Source organism: Cardiocondyla obscurior, linkage group LG22, assembly GCF_019399895.1.
Source record: "Cardiocondyla obscurior isolate alpha-2009 linkage group LG22, Cobs3.1, whole genome shotgun sequence".
Classification (NCBI taxonomy): domain Eukaryota; kingdom Metazoa; phylum Arthropoda; class Insecta; order Hymenoptera; family Formicidae; genus Cardiocondyla; species Cardiocondyla obscurior.
Genome location: NC_091885.1, coordinates 1,116,040 through 1,140,145, shown reverse-complemented (window position 1 = coordinate 1,140,145; position 24,106 = coordinate 1,116,040). Strand labels below are relative to the sequence as shown.

Below are 24,106 nucleotides of genomic sequence, written 5' to 3'. Positions count from 1 at the left end.
AACCGCGGGCGGAAGTCTCGCGCAAAAATCCATGCCTCTCGTGTTGAACATTCGCGTGTTCTCACATTGATGGCTAACTCCTTCGCGCGCGATGAAAATATGTCAAAGCAGCGGAACTACCGAGTGTCGCGCCGTAATTTATCGATCAGGCCGCTGAGAAAAAAGGTGAAAAATGAAGGAAGCGCGGCTGGATGATTGACGCGCGTAACGAAGATGAATTAAAGAGCAGGGGCCGATTTATCCCCGATGGCTATCGCGAAGAATCCTCGACAAATTTCCTCGCTTGCCTTAATATGAGAGGCGAATTTGCAACGTTGTCGTTCATAAGTATGCAAAGACTTATTATTAATAGATTCATATGATACGAAAAGAGGAAAAAAAAACAAAAATTAAAATAAAAAAAATTGAACAATATCTTGGCATGTGCGCGTGCAAAAGTTATCGCCAATTGTTCAATACGTGTAAATGCACCTCTGGCCGACCGCCTGTGGCAAACTGTTTTGAAATTCTCTCACCGTTCGTTTGCCAGCGAGAATGTAAACGTCCAGGCGTGCCGGACTTAAATCGAAAACGCACTCCAACGAGGCGAGTTATATCGCTTCCTCGGCCGCGCGACTCGCCGCCTCCCTAGAGCAGCCAGTCCGTTCGCTGATGAAGATAAAACGGGATAATTATAGAGCCTATCGGGGATCGCGGCGCGGCTAAATTTCGTCCGGGCACGCGAGACCGTCGAACATTGGGCGCGGCAATAAAGGGAAAACCGGAGCTTCGGTGGCAGCTCGGCGCCGACGATGAAAAAGAGACCGAAGAGAGAGGAATAAACCCGCGGAGCGCGACCGGACAAAATAAAAAAAAAAAGTAAAAAAAAAAAGAAGCGTGACCGAGAACATAGAAATAGCGCGAAAGAAGCGAGAGGCGCTTAATTTTTCATACGAAATGGGTGCATCTGCGTTCGGTCGACCGCGTGTGCTTCTTTGGCCTCGCTAATTATTTCTAGCTCATTCTTTTTTCATTTGCCTTCCTCTATTTTCGTGACCGCCCGGATGCTGCTGGCAGATGCGGTACCGGTACCGTTCCTATTGTTGCTACCACCGTTACCGCTCTCATAGCTCGCGTCCAAGACGGTCGCTGTCGCTGCTCGCAAAACTTCATCCTCGCTAATCGTCCCGGAGCACGCGAATACCAACCTCCCCGCCCCGCATCGCGTTTTCTCTCATTTTTCATTTTGTATTATCGTATTTTGCTCTAAAGAGAAAAAAATGAGCTAATCCACAAATACCATTAGGGGTGATATTATCAAACCTATCGTATGATAGCAAGCTGAAGGAACCTCGGTAACGCCCAAGTGCTTGTGAAACACTTTAGTGATAAACTACTTGGAAAAAAAATCTAGTACTTGTTTTAATGTAAATCTATTATTTTTTTTTATGTATTATTATTTCAAGAATTTTAATTAAATAAAAATTCGAAGATGCATGCACATTAATTATTTTTCTTTTAAACTTTGCCGTTTCTTTATTATCTCTTACAAGAAGAGAAGGAGCTCGAGAGAAGTTTCTTACTTAGCTGCAAAAAAAAAAGAATAAAAAAAGAAAATTATCGATTGCAAATCGCAGTTCCAGTAATTACCCCGACATAAGCTTTTACTAGAGTGAAGCAGTATCGTCAAATTCTCGTTGGCTAAATGTACACTCTAATAGCTTCCTCCACTTCTGATCTGTCGTATCCACTTTCTCCCTTCCTCTCGCCTCTTTCTTTATCGCGTTTATTCCCTTAGCTTTCGTGAAAAGGCGCTCGACCAAGTGCGATCTCAGCACTTTCTATCGTCGTTTCCTTCGGTGTTTCGACCTACTCGAGACGGAAACGAAATGTCCTCGACCTATCGAGCACAAGTTTCGTCTTCATGCTAAGAGAAAGATGATCAGAGCGCAACCGACTCGAAAAATTTTCTCTTAATTTTTTATTATTTTATTATTTTACCGGTGCTCCAATATCTCGCTTTTATTTATTCCCTTGTTTATTATATAACATTTTAAATCTTAATTGCATTTGAAAATTGCTTACAGTCGATTTCGTGCACGAATGAGAGAGGGAAGGGGGAGCAATTATTGAATACCCAAAAGAGTAATTTTTGACCGCAATTGTGATATTCGCAAAATTCTTATTGCATACCGATTAATCTTCTTGACGTTGAAAATGGTTTTAAATCCTTTCTTTATTCTCGTATAAAATTGCATCTACTGCGGCCTGCAGCGAAATTCTATTTTACAGTACATTTTTAAAACGTAAGAAAAATAACGACCCGTGATAGAATTCGTGCGGCCTCGTCATCGAATAATAATCAGTGGACGAAAGAGCGCGTTCGATAATAATGGCTGCGGAACTTTTGACGATAATACTACATTACGCGATCCACGTTGGATTTAATTCTCACGATTTTTACTTCCGGGATGCTAATGGCACCAGTTTAAAAGTCAGCCCCGCCGTCTTTATCGGTAACTTCTTTCATTATACGAATAGTTACGCTTGCATATTTTATATCTCCGACTTTTACTCCCGACCAACCTACTTCTTTTTTTTTTTTTTTCCCCTATTTTTTTTTCTCTCACCAGTTCCGTACTTTGTTACCTCCTCGACTTCCGTAAAGCTCCTTTCGTAGAGGAGGTAAATTTAAGTCTCGATCTAACGACTCCGCGAGAAAATTTCGCGATCACGATGCAATCGAAGACGTTCATTTCCGGCAAACGCGCCACTGAGAACTATTTCGTGTCGCATTACGAACGTAGCACTACGGGCGCGGCTTTCAAATCGCGGGATCGAACTCGCATCAGGCGCTTTAATCGACGACAAAATCGATACGCTTGCCAATCCACGACCAAATAATTGACATTATATAAAGTATTCAGGTTGCAATCGCCGGGGTCGTTTAAGCCCGGCGCTCGTGCGGTAGTAATTTTCAATTCCGCGGGAAACGAAATGTCATAACGTTGTCACGCGAAACGACGTTAATGGTGAAACAAAGTGACGGGTTTAAAAGGGTGTAACGGAATGCAAAATTATCGGTGAATTTGTCAGAACTCAATTTAAAGCAATTTGCGCTTGCTCGTGCGCGAGCGCGCTTGACGTTTTCCCACAAATAAACAACGAAGCTGAAACAACGGCCGGATATTGCTCGAACTAGGTTATATTATATTTCTCTCTCTGTATCTATGTTGTACGAGTCTTTTTGCGACGGCGCTCAATGTCTAAACTGGCCTTAACAATAACCCGGAGGATTATTTTCCAAGAGAATACGGAAAATTCGCGAAAAACGGAATATCAAAATCATAAGAGATATGTACAAAGAATCATGGCTGAAACTCGATTGGAGATGTTAACGCAGTGATGCCATCGAGCATTATTTTTAAATTATCGTGCAAAATTGCTTCATCCTACGTTATATTACACGTTTAAAGCAGATTAACGAATATCGATTTGCAATGTAATTTTGTTACCGTCGTCTGGCCAGTTTAAAATTGCTCGCATGACTGGAGATACGATTTACGATTTTTTCGAAATTACGTTAGCGTTTACCGTAGTAACAAGCTTGAAAATAATATTAAAGGTAGATGGTGCCAGAATTAATTTTCCCTAAACGAATCTCCGTTACGTGTGCAATATTACCGCAACTTTGTATCGACTTCCACAGACCGGCACACGATATAAAATGGTCTAATGAAGATTCCGCTCATTAACATCTGTCTAACGAGCGCGTTTCGACTGAAGAACCGACACGACAAGAGTATTAAGCACGCTCCGGCTGCTCTCGGCGCGGTTGTGTGCCTGATCTCGCAATCGGATACCATTATTTCTTTTTGTTTCCTTCATCCGCGATTTTCAGCGCTCCGCGTCTGGCGGTCTATCCGTCGGAAACCAGGGATCTGCAGTTCGACGGCGGTACCGACAGGACGGACGGTGTAATTAAAGGTGACACTGTCAATGCGCGGCCAGGACAGAGTCGTACAATTACGACGAATAAAATTTAACGAAGTGTGCATCACGCGCGCGGTGTCACTCGCGATTCGCGCACGTGGTTAATTAAGCCCGGTCGCTCCGCTCGCTCGCTCACTCTCGCCGGCCCACCCACGGTAACTTGATCCATGCGCGATTCCCAGTCCACCGAGGTATGTAAATCGAGTTCTGCCGTTTCCTATGGCCTGGATCGTATAATTTTCCACCCGCGTCCGGGATCAGAGAAAAATAGCGGGGAGGAGGACCAGCGAAAGGGAGAAAAAGAGATGGAGGGATAAGTAAAAGAGAGGAAAAACGGAACGCGGCGATCTCATGTTCGCGAAGGTATTTTCGTTTCGGTGGGATTGCGGAGGCTTTAGTCCTCCGGATTATATTTCCATTACGCTGTTTGCCGAGTAAGTTACACTCTAATGTTACGCGAGATATATATATATATATATACATTTATATATATATACATATACATATAATACGATAGATAATTCCGCTAAGAAAGGAACCGATTAACGACGTAACAATTCGCGCACGCGATAGTGAAACGCCTCTTTATTATACACGCTAGAATCCCGCAATAAGTAAACTGTTCATTTCACGCCACATGCATTATCCCGTTTCTCGTATATCGGAAAGGAAAATATATTTAATCCTTTGATGAGATACCGCAATCCGTAATCGTAGGAAACAACCGCCTCGGAAAAGAGCTCATTCCAAATCTGACCGCCCAGGACGCGCGCACGCACTCTCTAATGGCTCTTTTGCTAACAAATACGCGTGTCGGACTCGTGCTCCTCGGTTTTATCGACAAAACGTTCTAAATCGAATCTGCTCGCCGGTCCATCTTCGTCGTTCTCATCGCGGGAAATTCCGTTCGAGCTTCGCCGAACCACTGGAATGTGCCTAGATCTTGTTACGGAGTTTAAAATGTAACGCTGACTGCCTGAATCCCGAGGGACTTGGCTTCTTTCCTTTGCTCCCTTCTCACCGGCATGCATTCTCGTTTCCAATTAATTCCTTTATTTTCTTTCAACCGCATTCCCCTACGCGGCCGAGACGTATGTACGAAAAACCATCGGGGAAAGCTCCCAAATTAGTCTGGTAAATGTATTCCGAGCGTTATCGGCAACAGTTGTATATGTATATTTCAACCTGTTTCCTACAGTAATAGCCTTTACGTCGCAAATTTTAACCGACGAAGAAACAGATCGATGAACTTTACGGTTCAAGCGAAGTGTCCCGACTTTTCTGTGAATTTCGAAGCACCGTCGTTTGTCTTGGCAAAAAAGAAAAAAAAAAAAAAAAAGAAAAAAATAAATAATTTACGCTTTTCGCGTCAAATCCTTACTCCATCTCGACCGTCGTATGCGTTACTGCCGCCGTCTGTGTTTTTTCAGACTGACTCCGCCAGCGCGAATTAATTTCTCCCCCGTTTTTCCACTCCTGGACTTTCTACAGATTTTCATTCTGATCGTGTCTCAGCCAAAAGCATTTTCTGTTTCCCCATTTCAATTTCCCGCCGCGTCGTACGAGACACTTAAATTTCTTTCGCGCAAACGTGATTACGTGATTCATATGTACCGTCACGCAACCAGATGTTTCGCAAATTCGCGTAGCCGAAGTTATATCAAATCATGTAGCCCGGAGTCGATTGAACTTTCGGCGGTGTGTCAATTTCAAGTTGCCGAGGCTCGAGCTAATTATCCGTCACACTTTGCTACATAAGCGCGCAGGTGGAATGTGTTATAAGATTTGCATTTTAAACCGAACAATGTTTTTAACGTATAAAATCCCGAGCTTCTATTTCGTTTCTTTGCGTCTTACTTAAACTCCAAAGTGAACTCACACAGAGAAAATTGAATTATGCACCTCTCAGGCGCGCGTATACTTACGTAGTTAATTAAAATTAATTATAGCTGTTTCTGTAAATATAATTCTCAAGAGATATGTTTTATTTTTCATGTAAGCAACGATTCGCCGGAAGCTAAGCTGCCGTGCAAAACGGCATCGCGCTATATTCGCATTCCGGTGTAATTAGAAATAATACTTCCCAGCGCGGAGACCGCAACGACGAGAGCGGCGTAATGTTGGAAGTGCACGGCGGCAAAAGAAGACCGAGAGTGCAAAAGCGTGATACGTAAAATGTAAATTTCACGCATTCTTATTTTTTCTCGTCGCCGCAGCGGCACATAACACTTTTTGCGGGCTGTACAATGTACCGAGCAAATTTGAATCTACGACTGAACAGAACACGCGGGAATATACTTTAAACCCTTCGCATAATTACTCGTAACAGGATATAAACGGGGGAGCTCTACTTGGTCCTAGTTATTTACGCCGAATCCGACTTTGGCGGCGGCACGGCGCGGCTTCTATCTCTTTCTATCTCGCGTATTTAATTCCCGTGAAAATTGTTGCATATATGTCTGATTATTTGCCCGAGTGACGAGAAACGTTATTCTCGATGCGTAATATTATTTATATTCGCTACGCATTTCTATATCATTCGTTCGCGATATGTGTTCTTGCGAAATTTTCATAAATTTTCAAACTGTTAAATATTAATGACACAATGGCAAAAACAAGTGCATAATAATGTCTATCATCATATTCGAAGTTATTTCACAAATGTCATGAATGATAACGCTCGATTGGGCACATATGAGAATAGAATTCACGATGAATTAAGCGCAAACTAAAAATTTGAAATAATCTCTTTCTCTTCATTATTTGCTAATGATTGTTACGTTTATTCTTTTTTTTTTTTTTTTTTAATCGCTATAACGTTAACTTCGCTCTGACGTGTAATTTGCGACTTGTTTTTCATTTGACATTCGTTTTGTGTTTCGTAACGGAGAGAATTCATGTCATGTAACAAGAAAAAGAAAGAGAGAAAAAAAGGGAAAACCCAGTTTTCAAAGAACCACTTTTATCTGGAGCTCCCGTCCGTAACATTTCGCTGAATTTTTAGGGGTGCTCCGTGATTTGCAACGGATGCGAGAAATTTCATATTTCATGAGAGCCGGCACACGCCGCTCGGCATGCTAGCACTGCTCTCGCGCTTCTCGGGATAAAAATTTACCTCTCAAGATGCCTCGTCTACTTGTTGGTTTCCGACAAAATTTTTCTAAAATGCGAGAATATTATCGTTGAAATTTATGAAGCGCGACCACCAATCTTTGCTGGAAACAGGTATGGGTAAGCGAAAAGACACGGGCGTTTTGCGAACGCCGTAGAATAAAGAGAAGAATCTGGCCACGGTCCAGAATAATCTCAAATTCCGTAGACGATGTCCGTTCGCCGAAAGTAAAGCCATACGTTTGACGATTCCTGTCCGTAAGTCGGTCATCCGACAATGCCGGGAATATATGATTACAAGGGACCGTAAGAGAAGATGATTTTTAGTCACTTTTGACGATGTTTACTTTGATTAGAAAGTTTCCCACCCGATTTATGGCGTTGAAATTTATATATAAGTTTTTCAACTGATAACTTAAACTATCTTAATATGCAAGTAAAATGCAATTTTCCCTATTCGCTCAGGTGTCATATTTCTATAATACTGATAGAATAAATAATATAACGGTATAACGATAATATAAACGATAACAATGGCAAACATGCAGCATGTTGCATGTTGCACTATAATAATCGATTGAAAATGATATCGATACTAATTATAATAACAATGACCATGAACGTAAATTGAAATTTGTAAACTGTTATAATAGACGATCACAGTAAGCCATTAAAGTATGTTTGTCCAGTGCTTAATAACTTCCATATGCCAATCAAATCTGTAATACAGTGATATTGATACAATTTATTCTCACATTTATTTACTTTTTTTTTTCGGTAAAAAAAAGAAAAAAACGCATTTTATTAGCATCGTTATCGTGATTACAATTCTTTTCGAGCTTTATCAATTACAATAACGTCGATGGGTTCAACAAATCATATAAAAAACTGTTGAATATTATCGAAACGCTGATAGAAATCGTTGTTATCAATAATGGGGAATATTCACATAAATATAAAATACGTTCAAATATAAAACATGCATTTATCACTGTGTGATTTATTCTAATTGCGCACGTTTTATCATGCGTATATTATTTTCAGCTGATAAATTGTATTACATTTGAAATGTTACATATGGGTTATATCTGCGATATACATAATACTTGCAAAAAATATTAACTGGACAAGAATTTAATTTTGCACAACGGTAATAATAATCGCTATATTGTCTTCGCTTCTAAAATTATTTTCAAGAACTGATTAAAATGCATATAGATACACGCAATAATAAATTAGCAGTTTTGCATAATGAGTTAATTAACGAATCGATTATAATTCCCCGCTGATATTTCATTTCGTTTAAATATCTAACTTTTCAAAATTAAAAATTTTTATTTATACTTTTAAAGGGTATAATTAATAATATTTTTTATGGGAAACAGTCTAAAATTTGCGAAGTACTTCCGTATGCCGGAAGCCAAATTAAGGATTATCACGAGCGTATTACCAATAATAAACGCGGTATTACCAATATGGCTGTGCTCACAGTCAGCGAGTAATATGCGGTTGTTTACCGTGATCCCTCATTAAATATTCAAATACATCGAGCGACGTCGGGCGATACCCTGCGACGAGCGATCAGCAGCGCGCAGTATACAATGTTGCACGAAAGCACTCGAAAACTTGCTTCCTCTCTCTCGTGAATGAAAGCACTTGAAAAGTCGTGCAACTTCACGGCCCAAGTACGTGAAATCACATGACAATGTAATATCACCCTTCCTTGACAGACGCGAAACTTAATCACGCGACCGCCGAGATTTCCTTCTACTCTCTCTCTCTCTCTCTCTCTCTCTCATTTTCTTTTCTTTTTCTTTTTTTTTTTTTTTTCATTTTCGACACGCGAAGCGATAGTAATATCGTTACGTCGTCGACCCCAAGGACCATAGTGATCGGTGGACCGTGGTTTCTCGCATTTTACAAGACGCCTTTACCGCGCGACGTTCTCCACAAATCACCCGGAATCGCCAATTTAAGGAAGCGACGCGAAACAGCACCGGGTATTCGAATCTTCTCAGCTCCACGTACCATGGAATGTAATCTGGCGAATGCGAATTCTCGCGGAAAGTAGCTCGTAGGTTTCGGGGTTTTAAATCGCCTTCCTATAATGACTGTTCCTTATGCTAACGCCAGCTCTCCGTTCCGTTAAAAATATTAAACGCGAGGAATAATATTAAACAAAAAGAAAAAAAAGAAAAAAATGAAAAAAAAATCCTATGTTAATATCTCTGTGAATTTTCTCATAAATAATGATAGAAGATGATATTCCTACAACGACAAAAATATCTTCGAACTGTTACGTGACCTAAATTGACCATAAAAGAATTGCTTAATAAATGTTTACTTGTGTTTCTCATCACGTTTGTGTTCATTAAGCCGTTTCTATTGATCGTCGTAACAATTAACGTGACCTCGTTGAGACATTATACATATACATAAGAGATGTAGTTAGTAATAATTAATATATTTTTAATGTAACGTTAAATGTAGATCTACATCTCTCCCGGTATAGATTTGAGACTACACGAGGTACTACACGTATACACCTCTCTCCCTCCCCATCGAGACTTATTTTAAAATTACGTGAGCTTTTAAATTTATTAGATTCATTGGAAAACGTGACATTTTTAGCGATTAATTTATTCCGCCTGGCTTGTTCAACATCGAAGTAACTATAGCTTGTTATCGCGGCGAGATAATAAATTTTTAACGACGCTAACCGTCGCAATTTTGTTTCTTCGCGAATGTCGTTGCTGACGACTGAGCCCGTTCCTTTTTTCCATTACTACCGCGGATTTCATTTTTGTTATTACTCCTCGTTCAGCCGCATTTAACTCCGTTTACACTGTTGAAAACGGTCGGCCATTGTTTGCAGTCTATTCGTTCTCTACCTGTGCCCCTTCAGTCTCCTTCTTTCTCGATACCGCCATTATCGCGGTAAACGGAAGGGTTATGTGTACCTTGCCATCCATGGTGTCTTTATGCGAAGTAGTACAATCAACTTGTTCCACGATGGTCTCTTTATAAATATCAAATGATTAGACTTGAGTTTTTTAAGAACAATTATGATGGTATCGAGAGAAGGAAACTGCTTCTTTGTAATACATTTTTTATAACGTTTTAGAAAAAAAAAAAAAAAATTATGTTTGTATTAAAATTAATATTATTTTGAGAATTTAAAAGAAACTTGAAAATATTTAAAAAAAATTAAATCTTGTTTAAAATTAATTTATAAATAAAAGTGTACCACAAATTTTTATCGATATCTCATTTATATTAAGTATATTTGGGCAATGACTATTACGCTAATTGTCACGATTATTTTTTTGTTTTGTTTTTGCTGCGCCACGTTAATCCGAATTCATATTCATAGTGTGAGTATACTGGCGACAGAATTATTCATGCGGTTGTTGCACGAATGAGCATTAACATCTGATTGATCGACGAAACCTATCATTACGTTAGAAATACGAAACTCCTCATCAGTTACCTTTCTCATAAATGTTTCTCTTGTAATGGTGAGGTGCTGCGTTATCCCTGTCTGAAAGAATGACATGTGAAACGTGCCCAGCGTAACCAACCTCTATGTTACCCGGCATATGAGAAATACCCATACCGTTCTAAGTATATGGAACAGCGTATAAATATTTTATCAATGAAGCGCTTAACTTGGTAATATTTACTTATTTCTATCTCACTCTCTCCTTCTCTTATTCGCTTCTCGTAAAATTAAAGAAAGAAAAAAAAAAAAAAAAATCGTAATTAATTATCAAAATGTATATCGCAGTCACAAAGCTCATTGCGCATTTTAATTTCCACGTCACTTATTCCAAAGCGTGCGATTGTAATGTACTTTTTTAAAGTGTTCTTGCGGTAACGGTGAAATATAATTATCGCCGGCGCATTCGTGAATGCGAGTTCGTTCGAGCGTTTTCGAAAAACGCCAACCCATGCGATCACGAGCACACTCGTGCCGCGGTAATTAATATTAATGCCGAGCTGCGTTTCGGCTGAGTCAGCGACAGGACGCACCGGCAGCTAGCACGTGACGACCCCCCGAGCCGTCTCGACGCACCGAGCGCGACGGGTAGCACAGGGGAACAGGAAAGAATCGATAATCATAAAGCACGCGAAAAACTACCTGCTCACTCGGCGAAGGTGGAACGCCCTCGTCTCCGGTTTCTGCATTTCCCGTCGTAACACCTCCCTGCTTCTGTCTCTATCCCGACGGCATTGACTGGTCTCCGCGTACATTCGAACCTAACGTTCCATCCTTTCGCGGCAAAGGTGACGAAAAGAGAAGGCGAAAGAAATAAAGGGACCGCGAGGGAGAAGGAGAGTACGCCCCGTGCACTCGAGGGTGAAATGCGCCCCGATGGCATTACACGTGGGTTGTATAACCTTATACGGCGAAGTCACACTTCCCTTACACGTATATCCCTCCGCAGTATCTGCCGTCCACGTCGGGAGAGCAAGGGGAGGGGGAGAGGAAGAGGCGAATACCGGGGGAGGGTTCGAGGTAGTCACGCCATGAGCCGGAAGTTTCCCCGTTCCCCATATCCCGCGCCCCAGGGCCCTGAGGATCGTAAAGACAAAAATCGGGACTCTTATCACCGGACAAATTTATCACTGTAAGTACCGTGAACGTGTGTGCACACGTGCACCGCGCGTTAACATAAACGAGGGGCATAAACGGGACGAGGAGCCGACTTTATCCGACGATTGTCCAGCCGCGGGCAACAATTATCTTCCCTATGTCCCGGAGTCGCCGGTAACGAGCAGTAAGGAGTAAAGATCGAGGGGAGGACGGACGGAGATTATGTGAGCCAATCTGATTACAAAAAAATCGTCTCGACCTTTCAGAATTGTTAATAGATTTCTTATAGATCGTTTTCTCTTCCCGAAGAAATATCTACGTATTTCCTCTAACAATAGCTGTCCATTAACTCCCGCTTTTTTTTTTTTTTTTTTTTTTTTTACAATGTCCACTTTCCTTAATCTGAATCCCTTTTCTCTTTATTGTTCCTTTTATTTTTCTTTTCATTTATTTCATGTCATTGTAGCCTTCGTCTGTCGTCATTATTTTCTCTCCCACGCTTTTTCTTTTTTTCTTTTTCTTTTTTTTCTCTATACATACTATTTAATTCCTGCCTTTAGCACGATTGTGTAATTTCTTTCTAATTTTATGAATATTTATAAATCAATCTTTATTAATTATTAAAAAAGGTATTAAAATAAAAGTTCCCTATTCCTAAAATTATTGATATTATTCACATTATTTAAGACATTTAAGACAAAATATTTGGCAAGCTTTTAAATCGCTAATGAGATGTAGAGGTGATTAATAAAAGTTTGATGAAGGATGATTAAAAAGATATTAATAAAGGTTTAATGGCAAGAGCCTGGTGAATAAAGTATGCTTAAAAGCAATTTTATCTCGAAAAAAATTTTCTCGCCTTTCAGCCGAGAAGCTTTCGTTTTCAGATATGTAGATGGTGCCATTTAAATTCCGAGAAGAGTAAAGCGTGTGGCAATTCGTCAATGTCAAGGCAATGCGGCTGCCACTATGCAGTCGTGCATGTACGTATCTTAGCGGCGGTGTAACGAAACAGCGATATTGAGTTTTGAAGTAGTTTAACCACAAGAGAAAGTTTCTCAGATAGCGATGCAAAAAGAAAGAGAGAAGAGACGAGAAAGAAAGAGACTATTGACACATAATATATTATTGCCGCTTTCAAGAGCCGTTCATAAGAATACCGATTATTCTGTTCCACTTGCGCCTTATATCTCGACGATCTGATCTGATATTCGATATAAAATATTTTGTTGTTCCGGAAAGTTTTCTGCGAGTTCGTTGTTGAACTTTTTAAACTCGAAATATCTCCGCGACAATCGGAAGTAATCATTAAGATATAAATCAGAGTTTTCTTTTGTTTTTGTCATTTTTTGGGGGGAAGGAGAAAGGAGAATTTTTTTTTAGAAAACGAAAGATCTTTTTATCAAAGTTATTAATTTTTCTTTGAGACGAGTGGATCTAATTTTGCTGAATTTTCCTTATCTTCGCGGGCTTTTAATGGGAACTTTACGTTATTTCGAGCAGAGAGCGACGCGAGCGTTAGCATGGAATTCACGTCGGAAGAGCTTTGGAAACTTATTCTCGCGTACGTACGATTATTTCGTCGGTTCGTCGAAATAATCGTGCGGGAACCGTTGTTAACGATCGTTGTTCCATCTACTTCCATCCGCGGCGAAACGTGAGTCCAGACGTCAGTTTAAAGTCGCATCAGCCCCGAACTTTCTGCGGTCAAATGTCTAATTATGCGCTCGTTTCCGCGACGAATAAAGCAGAAATAATTCTATAGATATCACGTTCCTTCCATGGATACCTGTAATTAGACGGGCGAGGATCGTATCGGGCGAGAACATATATCCGGCCTGCGAGCAGTTTATATCTACGTCGAAAGGAAACGTGAGCACTGCGCGTGGTTAATATCTCCGTTACCTGTAATAACGCGAACGATCGGTTATTTGTTTCTACCTTCGTTTTCGCGGTGATACAGCGGCTGGTTATTTTCGCGAGCTGAACGAGTTTAGAACTCCAGAGACCCAGATCCGGAAAACGACGGTGCTAATAATGTTTTAGAAACAACAATTATAGATCGATATTCTCTCTCCACGCTCAACGTACAGAGGAGAGCAAAAGTTTTATTCGCAAATTATTTCCTTTTTAATTTCAAGCTCACCAGCTACTAACAATTAAAACACGTTAAAAAAAAAATTTAAAAAAAAATAAAAAAAAGATACAACGATTGCGTATCTATTCGGCGAAACTTTTCGCAATAATCCGAGGAACGCTCGAGCCGCCTTTCCGTTGAATTTAGCACTCGGTATGCTCGCGAAATAATCACAATGCGCACCCGCGAAAAGTGCACCCGGGAACCGTAGACTTTTCATAGCTGGATCGTACCCGGGAGAGCGGCGATTTTCGGAATGGCACGAAAGAGCGAATGAAGGGGGGGCTGGAAGTACGGTATCGCGCCATTCTCTGTTGTCCCCGACGCGGCAATTAAACTCGAGGATTACACCCGCGGACGAGAATTCGCGGTACGTCGTATCGCTATAATGGAAACGTTAATGTCGAGCGTCGCTCTTCTAGTCACGTGAACCTCATCTGAATACGATAATGCCCGGTCGGCCGGCCATCGCCTTACCGTGTCCCCTCGGCCTAACCTTCTCCGGAGCTTTAATTCCGACTGCCCGGGCGTATATAAGGAGAGCATCCACTTCGCGTAGCGTGACCAGATACGAGTCTTAACCCATTCGGACAGGTGGTACGGGATAAGATAAGGAGACTGTCGGGTACTTCTCTTTATTGGGATACAATCTAGTCCGGTTAATCAAACGCGCGTTCTCGTAAAAGAAATGAACTTGTCATTGGGCGGCGCGGTTATCGAACGTGACCATCGCGCTGTAACGTAGAACTTTCGCGCTTGCCGATGTAAAATCTCGCCCCGGGACCACGAGCTCATTAATCAGACGAGCACTAATGTTTTTATCGATAGTTCGTGCATGCCTAATCGATTCCGTAAACATTACGAGTTTAAGAAGAGCTTACTCACGGGCCACCTGCTCTCGAAAATGTTAACTTTGAATGGTCCTGTTTTGCGAGAAATTACTGCATAAACTTTTGATCGACCGTTCGCCTGTCGCTTTTCTATCTATTAGGAACGTCACAATTTCTCGATCAAATGGCCTGAAGAGTTTTAGTCCGCGCAATCGCCAGTGGGATAACTATGTAGCATATTCGGGGGGCCCGATGGAAAATGAAATGCGCGTAAAGTTTATATTCGACGTGAGCACACGGCCGGGAAGAGTTAGCGAGCTTCTCGCGTGATAAGTAGAATAGTCTGAAACAACTATGCCCGCGCGTGCACGTTGGAGCACTTATAACTTTTACTACTAGATCCTCGAGCGAATTATTGTGACAGAATGATAAGCGTTCAGATAATCAAATTATTCCGTGAAACTAAATATTATTGCGTAGCTCGGCACTTTAACAGCATATTCTCTTGATTATTAATATTGCAATTAATTCGTGTTCGTCACCTACGAATTGTAATTGTTAATTTATTTTATTATTTCTCTACCAATTTTTATTACGACTATATTCTTATTGCTATGTGCAAACGCGCAGTGTTAAAGTCATAAACTTATTTTTTTTTTTTCTCTTTTCTTTTCTTTCTTTTTTTCCATCGTTATTATTGAAATATTATCTTTCACGTCGTTAAAGGATTTTCATCCATTTAGTAGACTTAATGGCCGAAAATTATATGAAAGCTATTAATCGTGTTTAAATATGAAAAAGATGCAATCACGTTTTATGAATTGGCAAACGTTTGCCAGAATCTAGCGGTGGAATACACTAATGTTGGAAGCCCGGTCAATAGAAGTCGCGTTTAACGTCGCGAACGAATATAAAGGACTTCCACGGTTAATTCCTCCTTTATCCAAGCTGGAAAGCTTAACCGTCCGTTCTGGCGCAAAGGAGGTTTGCGGTACTATATCGCCTAGTAGCTGAAAGCGACTAATTATTTTTTATTTCAACCACCCAGTCGCCAGACAAAGGCCCTATTGCTCGTCGCGCGAGCGCGACCATGGACAATTTTATACTCGATTCCTCGGGGACGCCTTCTCCCTTTCTACTTGTGTATTTTTACATTACGTTCTTGCTATTCTCGTTAATCTCGCGTTCCAGACGGAACTACTTTAGACTGATTTTTCTTTCTTCAGTTTTTTTCCACCGATTCGTTAAGAGATCGTCCGAAGCAATTTCTTCAAAATTAAATCTCCGCACACCCACATACACACATACACGCAGGGAGAGCAAGAGAGAGAGAGAGAGAGAGAGAGAGAAAAGAAAATTATCTACATTAACTAACTAAATCAGATGCTGTTTTTAATGCTTGCTTTGACAGATGTAACCTTTATCATAAAATTTATCGAATAAAATTTATTATTGAACAAGATACAGAACGTATTTTTTTTTTAATTACCGTAAGATAGAAATCATATAATTAATTAAAGAAAAAATTTAGAGAAAATTTGAGAAGATTTAAAATAAAATTTTGGTTACGTATGGTTTTTAATATTTATCTACTCCAGATGCAAATAAAAGAGAAATTTATTCTTATAAGATCACGTTAAAAGATCAAAAGATCGCATCGTATATCTTCTTAAATACGTATATAATTTATGAAGGATGCATATGCATGTGCATCTCAGAGATACATATCTTAATCTCATGCATTCAATATTCAGATTCAAGATTCAAGAGATAGATACTAAGTAATTCTCGTTAAAAGAAAGTGAGAGAAAAAAAAATTGATGATGCGAAGAAAATTAACAGCAATGTTTTAGCTGACATAGCATATTTATATCGGTTGACGTGGCGATTGTTACGCTAATTAATTGCCAGCCGTTAGATCGGGACCTACATTTATATGTAACTGCACCGGCATCCCGCAAATGACAAAGCACGTGCGAGCAAGAGCAAAGACGAATCGCTTGGATGCCAAGAGTCATGGACAAAGCGATTATTACGTCGCGCAGAAAGTGCCGGTGAATTCTACAAGCTCTGTTATGCGAAGGAGGCGGGAACAAAGAACAGTTATGCATCGATATCTCGCAAGTGGAATAACGTTGAGCATGCCGATGTAATTACGTATTACGTACATTATAGACGTCGTAAAGAATATGGGACAATGAACGGTGCGGTTCGTCCATGTAGTATATCGAATTGCGAGATAACGCCGGCTGCTCCGATAGCGGATACAGTGGCGTAACGGGATGAAAATGAAAACCGAGGGAAACCGATCGGAGTGCGCGAATTCGCCGAGGCGGAGCTTTCGAAATAAAGCTGGAGCGCTGGCGTAACTATGGTAATGATTCCGCGCAAAAATGGTACGAGCGAAAGGGCACGAAAGGAAAAAGCGTTTGCACGCGATGAGCCAGCATGACGACGGGCCGATAGCTCTGAAAAGCAGGAGCCTCGGGGAGGGCGGACCGCACGAAAATGATGACGCGCAGGCGAGTATCATCGATTCGACATCGTAACACGTTTGCTCGAGCCACGGCGCAGTGCGGTAAATCCACCGAGGAACAACAAGCGCGTTTTGTTGCACTCGGCAGAAACGGTGAATTAAGCAATTTCTATCTTATCGCCGCCCGAGGCGATAGCGACGATCGCTCACTCGGTGTTCCTCCCTGTCGCACTTAGTCATTATACGATTTACTGCGGTGAATTTCTGATGATCACGCACTTCGTTATGTCAAGCGGTTTCTCGACATCAACGACGGCGAATAAGCTTAAGCGATAAAGCCTAGAGACCTCTCTTAATCGAAGAATAAAAATAACATATATAAATAACGCTAAAAGATTAATTCTTATTATCAGAGAAAGAGAGAGAGAAAGAGAGAGAGATTTTCCATTTAAAAGTAAGTGTAAAAAATGGAGTATAAAATAAACGAGATTTTCTTTTTCTGATAAAACACCCAGGCTATTTATTTACGTGGCCAGCTTATTTTTATCTGTTACGTATTGGTACAATCCTTTAATCTAATTAAATATATGCCGAATTAGCTTTTATAAAGTACTATAAACACGGAATTTTTTTTTTGATTCGTCAAATAATTATTATAATTTTTTTTTTATTACGGTCGGAGATATTATTAATGGCACTTAGCCCCGGTGTATTTGACTTCTGCCCTACAATTTTATATCCCTTCGCTCGGTCGCGTCTCTTTTCGGTCAATTGAAAAGACGGCGACGAAATGACAGGCTGCACAAACACGTGCGCGTGGCACGAATTAATTAAAACACAGCAGGGTGAGACGCGGGCGTCGCGTCGGCGCCGACTCACGGTGTTCCGCCCGTGATAAAGGACAGGGAAGCGTCGTTATTAATCCGCGTAAAATTAATGTCTGCTTATAATGAATTTCAACTTCGTTCCGGGAAAGCCACCGTAACGCGGGCTAGTCTGTCTCTCCCTCCGTCTCCCTTTCTCCCGCTCCTGTAACGCCCGAAACGCGGACACTGCATAAATTAAAGATACCTCGGTGTGCTGCTACGACTCGCAAGAAGTTTTAACGATAGCGCTTTTTTAGGTGCGTTATTATGCCGCTCTTAGATAAGTCAGCATTAAAATAGAGTTCCGGTGTAACGGAACGTTCCCGCCGCTTTCCTCCCCCTCTCCCCCCGTCGTCCCTCTATGCACTTCCTTCCCCCGCATATGTCCATTATGCAAAACTATCGCGCGTTATGGTGTGGTTTTATTTCTGGGTCTTAACATGTTATAACACGCATATTCATCGAGACTTTAATAAAAATTCTACATCCCATTTTTCGACGTAAAATATGAATATAGGTAACGATAAATAGATGAGATTTCGAGTCTCATGACTGCGCGGACTTGTCGAAGAACGTAAAGTTTAATAATGGATCCCGATCGATATATTATCTATAATTTAGTCAATATAGTTTAGTAAATGAGACAATAACATTTTTTTAAATATTTGTAAAATTAAAAAAAAAAAATTTTTTTAATAAAAAAAATAAAAAAAATTGAACAATTTATCACTATTAAGTTTATCATATTTCTGTATACTTATAATTCGCTTTCAGTAACTTCAGAAATAGCCCACGGAAAGGATATCAACGGAAGTTATGCAGCGAAATTAGCCTGTCATATCCTCAGAAATAGCGCTCTCCGCATTGTCTGGTACAAGAACAACATAACCCACGCTAACACGGTAATACATAGCCCGCGCGAGAAGGGTGTCTCTTAATGTCGTTTAGAGCAAGAACAAGGTAGTTTCGGGGTTACACTGACTGATAAAGTGGCATTGTTCGCGCAAAGTCTCTAATCCGTATGAGATTCGGTATATCGTATAAAGAAATTCTTAATGAAGATAAAGATTAATGAGGAATTACGAAAAATCAAAACTAAATAAACTTATATAATAATAGAACCAATATAAAATGTCGATACGATTAATTTTTATAAAACTATAAAAATATGACAATATATAAAAATATAAAAGCGGAAAAATTAATTATTTTCTGATTATTTTTATTTCGATTTTTTTTTTTTTTTCTTTCTGTTATTAGAAGACTGTCATATCGTTAAAGCCTGAAGAGGAAGGCTTTTAAAAGGCACGCAGCAAAAAGAGCTTATCCATAATCTTTTTTGTTACAATCTATCAGACGCTCTGAAACGTCGTTATCGCAAGAAAGTAGATTATCGATTCCTTAAAATTGTCGATGCAAATTTTAGTGCAACCGTTAAGTCGTCATAGGCGGAGGGCCTACGATATTCGTGATCGCTGCCCCGAAACTTAGCGAGTTTCATGAAGAGGCGACGGCCCCGACAGCTATGCAAAGTCGAATCCCAGCGCAATTAATTCTCGAGCCAAATCGAAGCACGATCCTCTCGATGGAATACAATCGCGCTCTCTCGGCCCGGCGTCACGACCAAAGGTGACTCGTCGAGAGAGAGTTCCCTTATCTCTTGAAGCCGATCATGTAATTCAACGGTCGAGGCCAGAATACATACCGGAAGCGAGGACGTTATTGTTGGATAGACGACGGATATGCGCCGGTAAAACGAGAACCGGCGGCGATACAAATATCGCGGAAGCACGTTATGACGCTCTCTTCGTTTCTCATTCTCAATTAATTTAACTAGGAATTAATCGGATATGCGCGAGTTTTATGTTCGTTTGATGCATCGACAATCGAGTCACTTTTCTTTTCAAGCCGCGGATAATAGCGTAACGTCACATCGTTAACGCAAAACGTGTTCGTTATTCCCCGTTTGTTCGGATCCAACTGCGTCGGCCCGTTCTATTTTAACGACTTCAACGACAATCACGTGGATGGATAACCCTATGCGCACGTTTTGCTTCGCAAATCGCCATTCGACGCTAATCGATACGTCCATAGAATATCGAGCGAGAGCGTAGAATAATTTTTTTTTTTATATATAACGGAATAATTGTAATTTTAAAAAGGGAGTGTACGCGCGAGTGTCTTGTTACTCAAGTAGCTTGTTAGCGTAATTAAAATCGCGGCGTGTAATTGACGGCGTGGAGCGGCGCAAAAGAGGGTTAAGCTCGAATGTTACTGTTTGAGAAAATGCGACGGAACGGAAGAGAACGAGCATCGATTTTCTCTTGTAATGTTCTAAAAACCGCAAACAATGTGTTACACCGATGTAACGTGGGCAATTCTCCCTTATCTAATCCTCTTAGGGTGATTTCGAAATTCTCGAATTCGCCTCGGACCTACGTCACCCGTAGCTTGCTTCTGACAGGGCATAACAATTTCCACCAGATGAACATTACCAGTTTACCAGTTTACTTTCCGAGATATATGCAGAATCGAGAAGCAGACCCCAAGTCCTTCTTCGTCTCTTGCTCCCTTCTTCAATTACGGAAGCTTGTGAGGTTTCCGCGGAAAGTTTCGGTTTGCTCGACGTTTCTCGTGCGCGCGTCGCTGGCTAAACTGTTTAGACGTGTCCTAGGACGGGCGAAAACTTCGAAGTGACGTTCGAATTTTGGTACTTACCATGTCGAGTAAAGACATCGGAAGCTCCAAACGATCGACAGGCGAAAGGGTAAGAAGATAGACGTCGCGGCATTGGTTCTCGAGATACGAAATGAAATATACTTTGCTCCTCGAAGGAAAGTTATTGAAATGATATATTTATCGAACCTGCATTTAATCGAGAATCGTACGTTAGTTTTTCCTTATGTAACTTCAAAAAAATATATTAATTAATTAACTGACGTAAGGTTTTAAATTCAAATTTTTAATTAAATATTAATAATTTTAGAATTTAATTTTAAAGTTTATTTTTAAAATATTTAATTTAACAATTTTATTAAATCTGTTAATTCACGTGTGTACTTTCGACGAAAATTCAACGGGGTGTGGTCGTAAAGTAACGCTGTTAACATCAAGCTACTTCGAAGTTTAAACGCAATAATACTTCATAGTAATATTCTGCTAATCTGCGAGTCAAATAAATTCTCGTCTCTTTTATTGTCGCCATGCGCGGAATATAGCTCTGGGTTTATTCTATAGTAAATTAATATAAACTTGACGTTATCTTATGAACTATCCACGGGTTACATTTACAAGACAAGACTGGCGTTTGGAATGTTCTAGCCTTCCACATTTAATCTGGTACTGAAAATTTCAGCTCGTCTCTGCCTAGGAATTCTTGCTCTTAACCTTTTTGCTCTTCACGTCCATTCCCGTTCTTCTGACAGGGGCAACGACGACGACAACGGCAATGACGACAAAGTTAGATACCGACCTTTACTAGTCGTTGCATGCGCATACTTATGTACTCTGTGTACACATATAGTTTGCCGCGTTTAAAAAAATATAAGAGTCGAGCTTAGGTTTTCTGTTGCCCGGCAATTTCTCTCCGGCTTTATCCGGTGGAATAAAAACACGTTGGATTATTAAGTAGAAACTTTGACACGTATATCAAGATGTCGATTTTGTTCGCGCAAAAAATATCTAAAAAAAAAATTTTTTTTTAACTATGCAAGAGCTTAAGAAATTATTACGATGAATATCTCGGAACGGATTATTTTTAACGCTGGCATATCAAAAGAAGAGAAATAACGAGAGCGAGTGAAAGAGAAGGGTAAACTACGAAAGACGTTTTAACATGGTCTGTCTCCTATTATTTGAGCATCCAGTGTCTACTTCCAATTCTCTGGATCATCCAATCGCGGCACAATTTTCCAAGCTTTGCCGACCCTCGTCACCATTGAAAGCTCGAGCCGAAGGTCGGTGCGATACTTCTACGTAAGAAGATCCGCGGTCGAGTAACTGCGGTACCGTTTTTTTTTTATAATACGTCTATTGTGCGCTCGGTAGTGGGTCAAGAGATTTACCGATTTAGGTGTAAAAGAAAATCTTGCATTTTAAAACGTCCTATTCACGCCGGGCTCGACATCGGTAGCGAGTCATATTCAAGTAGCACTTCGGGAGTTTCTGGTCTAACATGATTTTTCAAAGACAAGAAAATTTATATATAATTTATTACGCTTAATTAAAAATTTATTTTAAAAAAATATAATATTATTTCGACTTTATTAAATCGTTGAAATTAATTTTCATCGATTATTGCCAGAAAATAAAAAGTAAGATCTCCGTGCATAAAGAAATATCGCGAAAGCAACTTGATGACGTCGCCCCTTTAAATTATACCGATATATAAATATTCATAAAAATCATTCCCCCATACTTTTATTCCAAAAAAGTATCTTTTATGTTCTTTTATTACCGGCAATATAATCGAACACTCGAGGAATCGTTGTCGTGCATTTCCGGCGACATCGTATCGATAGCACCCCCAGGCGACGACGTATATACTCGCAATTGACATTTATGCGATCTCACGCGAGCTCCTTCTCTCTTTTTCTGTTTCAGTTGCTGCTCTGAAGCTACTTCACATAAATGTTCCGGCGTACACCCTCAGGGGCAAGAGCGCGCTTCTAGAATGCAGGTGAGAATGTTCGCCATAAGCTACACAAACGTCAACTGCTTTCTACGTGCGCGAAATAGACGCGATGTCAGCAGCGGTGCGTGCAATTCTGTTAGATTATTATGACACTATCTCATAAATGTGGCATTAAGATCTCTCATCCCCTTGTAACGACAAACACGCAATTTGGAAGAGAAACGGCTTCAATCTCGGCAGTATTTCGTTGTTTCGGCACGAATGTCTGCCAATATAAATGCTAACAGTGAAAATTATCTATATCCATAAAATCCCCTTTACGTAGGCAAATAACTAAAAGTTCATTAACGCAAGAATAAATATATTTAATCTGCGCGATCTAATCACTAGCTGCAGAATCAAAATATCTAAATAAATTTCCACTCGGATACAGAAATACATTTTGTATTATTTATTTGAATTCTTTTTTAGATAAAATACTCGAAAAAAATATTTTGAGGAGCCTCGCTGTGAAAAATCAAAACGTTTGTCTCCTTTAGTTTACGCATCGATTGTTCGCATGAGGAAGTTGAACGGATGCGCGTCAAGCCTCCGTTAAGATGTGTTTTGTGTTTTATCAATCGATACATACTCTTATTTAATAAAAAAAAAGACTACAAAAGACTACAAGGGAAATAATGCGTATCTCAATAAACAAGGCACTATTTTATCCTCATTATATAATTTTATTCCTCCTGTCGATAATATCCTCCTTTCGTTCCTTCCTCATTATTCTCTCAAATTACAACGTCCGATTTTACAACGTACGTAACAAAATCTCGTTTGGAAAGTTTTCGTTCGAAATCTTTAATATCTTTCATCAAACATTATGCTCACAATTATTAAAAGCAAATTGAAAAAACTGCGACTTCTTTTAAAAAAGTTTTTCTGTTAAATTTATGTTAGACATAAAAAAAAAGACAAATAGAAAAAAAAGAAATGAGATAAAATAACTCTGGAGATGACGCACTTTTCATAAAAGTTTCACTTTCCAAAATGTCAGTAAATTAAATAAACTTTTTTAATTCACTTTTCGGACTTGTGTCCTTAAAAATTATGTTGCCCTCGTGCAAATTTTATTAAAATTAATTAAAATCTTGAATTAAAAAAAAGCAATTTTTTTTTTTATTATCTACTCCTTGGGGGAGAATGGCGCATTTTCGATGAGAGATAACGTTAACAAAAACAAACAAATAAACAAATAAAAAAATAAAAAAAATAAATGAAAACAAAAATGTTACGTGTTGCATAGCTGGATTTTAGAATATCTTTCCAATTTCCCCGTCGGTTAGCAATTTGCACCGGTCATGATTACATTAGCCTTGCATTCAATAATTTAATTGATTTATTCCATTAATCAAGTTATGCCTACGTAAAGAGGACTTCGAGGGTTAATTTGATCAGTTTTCGAATGACCGGTCTATAACGCGATCCCTCGCAATAGC

General features: G+C 39.8%; 2 protein-coding genes across 2 annotated transcripts in view; one reads left to right on the top strand and one right to left on the bottom strand.

The window, feature by feature from the left end:
- The window catches only part of LOC139111096 (uncharacterized), a 173,924-nt gene that overhangs the window by 30,307 nt on the left and 119,511 nt on the right, over nt 1–24,106 (bottom strand). The gene's annotated exons all lie outside the window — the stretch shown is intronic.
- The window catches only part of LOC139111095 (cell adhesion molecule 2), an 80,532-nt gene that overhangs the window by 11,174 nt on the left and 45,252 nt on the right, over nt 1–24,106 (top strand). Inside the window, exon 3 of the mRNA XM_070671181.1 lies at nt 22,592–22,667. Within this exon, the coding sequence (XP_070527282.1) occupies nt 22,592–22,667 (76 nt within the window). The remainder of the gene's footprint in view (nt 1–22,591; nt 22,668–24,106) is intronic.